The sequence below is a fragment of the Protopterus annectens genome, chromosome 11.part0 (genome assembly GCF_019279795.1).
Source record: "Protopterus annectens isolate FY-2018-M chromosome 11.part0, PAN1.0, whole genome shotgun sequence".
Classification (NCBI taxonomy): Eukaryota; Metazoa; Chordata; order Ceratodontiformes; family Protopteridae; genus Protopterus; species Protopterus annectens.
This window is the reverse complement of record NC_056745.1, coordinates 274,716,754-274,722,753: the sequence shown is the minus strand read 5'-3', so window position 1 is coordinate 274,722,753 and position 6,000 is coordinate 274,716,754. Positions and strand designations below refer to the sequence as shown.

The window sequence follows — 6,000 nt, the reverse complement described above, 5'->3', positions numbered from 1 at the left end:
AAAATAATTCTTACTCAACTGTTCTGGAACTGTAGGAAATATTTTTTCCTAAAATCTCAGAACATTTGCTATTTTTCATGTTTTTGTCTATGACTCAACTGCTCAAGTAAGGAGTGTCCTAAAGAGAAACAGGTGGTAAATCTAAAATGGTAGTATGAATTTGACAATTACTCTTAATGACAGTCAATCTCTCACATATTATTTGGTAGTCAGTGATGTAGCTCTTGAGACCGATGCTCCTGACCATCACATATTGATTGGTAACATCAGCTGGGATTATAGGACCTTTCCATCACATATTGTTTAGTGGCACTGTTCCAAATGCAGAAAACATAGCCCTTGCCCATCACAACAAGTATCTTTTTTCAGCTGCAACCCAAGAATACTTTATTAAGAGATGTGCATAGAGTTACACAATTTCAAATGGAAGCTGAGGGAATTAAACCTCGAAGTATAGGCTGGAGCATGTTTCCAGCTCCTAGCCTTAACCTTTTATGGAAACTGCAAAATTAACATTTCTCAGCTATGGAAAGCTGGCATGCAAGAACTGGCCAATGAAAATAGCCTGTGCACCCTATGTGGAGGAAAAGTCTGCATAACACTTTTTTATACCAAAGTAGCCTTGTTATACAAGATCTGTGCTGTCTACCAACTCTGCATATCTAAATATAATTTGGATAACAAATTAAAAGTTAAATTAATTTAGAGGCCACATATGTTGTGACTGGAGCAACCTTATAACAAATTTGTGAAATGAATAATAACATTGTTATAAAGTTCATAGGCTATGTTTTGCTAGAAGGCCTGTAATCTGATGCAGGCAACCTCTGGGTTTTGTATAACTGTTCAGCACTTCACTGAATGGTCACAGCAAATCAGCCTTTGCTGTGTGAATGAGAAAGAAAGGAAGGAAGGAAGAAGAACAATTGTTCCTTTGCCTCCTCTTGTTATTTTTCATACAGAATACAGAGAATGTTTTAATATCTGTGTTACTTTGAAATAAGATGTCTGAAGTTAATGAGCATACTCAGTGAGGGGAACAGCTATGAAAAGCTTAATTATCCTCTTACAGAGACCTTAAAGCAGATAAATTTATGTTTGGCTCTTAGAGGCAGAGAAAGGCTATTCCAGGTCTTAGGCATTGTGACAGAGAACTGCGACTTAACATGATAATGCAGAAGAGTGTTGAGGGAGTCATTAGATATTGATTAAAGAATCTGCATGTATGAGCAGAGCTGTAAAATTACATTCAAGAGTGACTGGATGGATAATTGCTAGAGATAAGAAGAAGGAGTGGGGCACCAACACAGGCAGAGAAAGAGAAACTGTTTTTAAGTTAAAGGTAAATTTTTTGTCCACCCCAGATGCAACTATGTTTCTGCCCTCTGCAACCCTTTACCCAGAGAGTAGATATGCACTATCATTATTATCTTGATGTGCAGTCACACACATGATGTCTGCAATCCATCCTCCCCCCACTTTTTCAAATCAGTCTCACCTTGGACTGAAGTTAATGTGCGAAGTTTCAGATTTCCCGCCATCACAGGGAGTGACGGCTGTCTAGTAGGTAGCAGTAATCTCCATCCCAGACAGCCAATTGATGACCACAACTCATTTCCAATCCTACCTGCTAGCATCATGCAAATGTCAGTGAAACAGCAAAGTTATCAATTTATCATAAATTGTTTCAATACTTTCAATCATAGAAGAGAATAAAATGGTCAAAAATTACTTAGATTATCTTTTTTTACCAATTCTCTGAAAAATGAGAGACAAAGTAAAAACAGATTATCACAAAGTTGGATTTCACCTTATGAAAAATGCATTAGACCAAATGAACTTTAAAATCAGGTAGAGACACTTAATTGTGTTTACTAAACTAACCCATCTCTAACTTAGAAATGTGTCTAACATGTAGGAAGAAGGCACAGAAATTCTGTAAATACTGCAGTACCTTAAATTCATTTCTGTCCCGGAGATCTGAAGCAAAGATCCTCAACTTTTGATCACCGCCTGCTGTACAAAACCTGCAAATAAAACAGAAGTTAGCAATGCAATGTTTCAAATGTTAGCGTACAGTCTTAAAATAACATTTCTCACATTCTTACTTCTTTACTGTGAGCAGGCTGTGAGCTTCTCTATTTTGGCTTGAGGCAGTACCCAGTCTAACTAGACAAGATGGAATCTGGTAATGTGGCACACATCTAGCTCATGTGGATATTCAATTTAGAATACGCTTTTCAAAATGAGTCTATGGCTTCATCTTGCCAAGAGAAATTTAGTTAAATACACATACAGTATTTGCTCAATACTTAACGCAGCAGGTCATTCTCAGAGCAATATTTCAGCCTGGAGGGAAAGCCACAGTGGTTATAATGTAATATTATGCATGCCCCAACATGGCTTATGGCTGCCATGCAATGGATTTACTAAAAAAAAAAAACAAAAAAAAAAAAAATATATATATATACACACATATATATATATATATATATATATATATATATATATATGCATATATATATATATATATATATGCATATATATATATATATATATATATATGCATATATATATATATATATATATATATATATATATATATATATATATATATATATATATATATATATATATATATACATACACATATATATATATATATATCTATATAATATTTTTGCAAATGTACTGTTTTAAAGCACTTATTCTCTGTCCATCTGTAATCACATAAAATGTTCGACAGCCATAATGAGCACAGACCAAACCATTTTCACTAGTCTGGCCATCCTTAGTTATGCCTCATTCTTGTGTAAAATAACTCTAACCATCCCCTTATCCTCAACAATTGCACTCACTAGGTATGATAAACCACACCCCACTTCCTCTAGAATGCCAATACATACCCATTTAGTAGCCCTACTTTTATCATTGTTTCTGTCTAACCCATCCCTTTTATTAAACTCCACTAAGCGTGTATAAAAGGTTCCGTCTCTTTTCTTGACCAAACTGGATATCTTTTCCTCAAAACACACTGTGGTCTTCCTAAAAGTCTTTCCAGCTTGCATTTGCTTTAGCTGGCATTGTTTGTTTAATTTATGTTGGCAAATGCTGTCTACAAAACAAGTTTTACAACATTAAATGTTAACATCAGAAGATGTAGGTAAAGAATCAAAAACTTAACTTGCTCACAGGGAAATAAAAAGTATGAATTTACATTAAAACCTTAAGGTAAACATACAGTCTTGCAATATTCAGAAAGTTAACAAATTAAGCATCTCTCATTAATATCTACTTCTGATAGACAACAGCTACATTAAGCACATTTATCAGACTTATAAAAAGTACAGTTTTGTACCTACCATAAATGTAGATGTTCGAAGATCCACATTGCTGCAGTCCTAACACTTGGGTAGTCCGCTGTCCCAGTCGGCCCGAATACCAAAGTATATGGCTGACGTCGGTCAAGGCGCGTAGTCTGACGTCAGGACGTCAGGGTACAAATGCGCATGACCGACGTCATATCCTCAGTCTTTTCTTGCCCCAGATGTCAGAAGACCTTAACAAGATAAGGCCAAAACCAAAAGCACCAAACACTCTTGTACCCAAAATATATACAATATATACAAATTTACAAAGGTACAACCCCACCCACACAACCACCCCTAAACACAGAGGGGAAGGAGGGAGGGTAAATTGGACTGCAGCAATGTGGATCTTCGAACATCTACATTTATGGTAGGTACAAAACTGTACTATGTTCTTCATCCCACATTGCTGCAGTCCTAACACTTGGGTAGAATCCCAAAGCTGAGGTAAGGGAGGCTGGCAAATCATAAGGAAGCAGGAGCTGTCAACATGCCCTGCAAAATAGCCGTGGCAAAACCAGCCCTGGATTTAGAGTAGAGAGGAAGGTGGTAGTGCTTAGAGAAAGTATGCACTGAACTCCAAGTAGCTGCCTCCAAAATATCCTTAGTTGCCACCCCCCTTAGAAATGTTGTTGAAGTGGCAGTAGCCCTAGTGGAATGAGGCCTAATCCCAGCTGGAATCTCCTTGCCATGATGGGAATAACAAAATGTAATGCAAAACCCAATCCACTTAGAAATAGTTTGTTTTGACACAGGCTTGCCCTGAGAACTCAAAGCAAAAAGAAACAAACAACTGCTGAGACTGCCTAAAATCCTTAGTCCTGCTTAAATAATAACGCAACTGCCTGTGTACATCTAAAGTGTGCAAAATCTTTTCCCCTTATTTTGGGGATCTGCATAAAAAGTAGGCAAATGAATAGTTTGGTTTAAAGCCACACTAGAAACCACCTTAGGCATAAAGGAAGGATTAGTACGTAATGATACCCTGTCCTTATGGAAAATCAAAAAAGGCTCAACCGCCATAAGGGCCTGCAATTCAGAAACCCTTCTTGCAGAAGTAATGGCCAACAAAAAAGCAGTCTTCCAAGACAAGTATTTCAATTCAGCAGTAGTCATGAGGCTCAAAGGTTGTAGAGTAAGTTTCTCCAACACAAAATTGAGATCCCAAGCAGGAGTAGGAGCTCTACGTGGGGGTCTTATATTCTTTGCCCCTCTAAGAAATTGCTTGAACAAAGGATGAGAAAACAATGGTGGGTCACAATCATAGTGAGCTGAAATTGCTGCAGCATGAATCTTAATGGAAGAGAAAGACAAACCTTTGTCCAATAACTCAGTAAGATATTGAAGAGCCACACTCAAATTAGGCTCAGAAACCTCCAAATCCTTTGCTGCACTCCAAAATAAAAATCTCTTCCATTTTTCTGAGTACACTTTCCTTGTACTAGGTCTTCTGGCTTCCATAATCACATTCAAAACTTGTTGAGGAAGTTGAGACCTGCTGTGTTTCAAAACAGAATATGCCAGGCTGTCAGATGAAGAGAGTGAAGCTTGACATTGAGTAGATGACCGTCCCTCTGAGACAATAGGTGTGGAATCAAAGGTAAAGGCCATGGAGGCTTCCTTACCAGACTCCTCAGTAATGGGTACCAGTGTTGCCGAGGCCAATCTGGAGCTATTAAAATCATCCTTGGCTTGTCTTGTCTGACCTTTAGGAGTACCTTTGGGAGAAGAGGCAGAGGTGGAAAGGCATACACATGAAGATTTTTCCAACTGAAAGAAAGAGCATCCACTTTCCAAGCTGTGTGATGAAACCTTTGTGCAAAACTTTGGCAGCTGGTGGTTTAGTGGAGAAGCGAACAGATCTATGTCTGGAGTTCCCCATGACACTGTCAATTTCAAATACATGAAGATCCAGTTTCCACTCGTGGGGATCCATGATTTGTCTGCTTAACACATCTGCTAAGGAGTTCTGTGCTCCCGGCAGAAACCTTGCCTGAAGAGTTAGTTGCAATCTGAGCAGTCTCCCATAAAATCATTGCTTGCCTGCATAGAGGATAAGAATGTGTTCCCCCTTGTTTGTTGATGTACCACATGACAGTTGTGTTGTCTGCTAGAATCAAAACCTGCTCCGGAAGAAGTAACTCCTTGAAAGCCATTAATGCAAACTGGACTGCTAACATCTCCTTCATGTTGATATGTAGATGCTGTAGTCTGGCAGGCCACTTGTCTTGTATCCACTTTCCATTCAGATGAGCTCCCCAAGCTATGTCTGAGGCATCTGTCGTTAGAATCTGACTTGCCTATGGCCGGGTCACAGAGAGTCCCTTGTTTAGGTGACATTCCTGAGCCCACCACAAAAATTCCTTTTGAATGCAAGGTATTATTTGAATGACAGTGTCCAAATCCTGGCAGTGCTGTGTCCATACATTTTTGAGGTACCATTGCAGCTTCCTCATATGCAGTTTGGCATTGGGAAGCACCAGAATACAAGATGCCATGAACCCTAAGGCTTGAAGGACTGTCCTTGCAGTCAGCCCGGACTGAAGAGATAGTTGATGGAAGTACAGGGAAAGATTCTTTTGTTTGTCCGGGTTAAAAGGCCATCTGGGTTGCTGTATTCAGTCTCACACCT

General features: G+C 38.6%; 1 protein-coding gene across 4 annotated transcripts in view; it reads right to left on the bottom strand.

The window, feature by feature from the left end:
• NUP37 (nucleoporin 37) overlaps nucleotides 1-6,000 on the bottom strand; it is a 1,368,290-nt gene that overhangs the window by 770,352 nt on the left and 591,938 nt on the right. For all 4 annotated transcript variants that reach the window (XM_044087745.1, XM_044087744.1, XM_044087747.1 and 1 more), the window contains one exon: nucleotides 1,955-2,027. In XM_044087745.1, coding sequence (XP_043943680.1) covers nucleotides 1,955-2,027 — 73 coding nt within the window. The remainder of the gene's footprint in view (nucleotides 1-1,954; nucleotides 2,028-6,000) is intronic.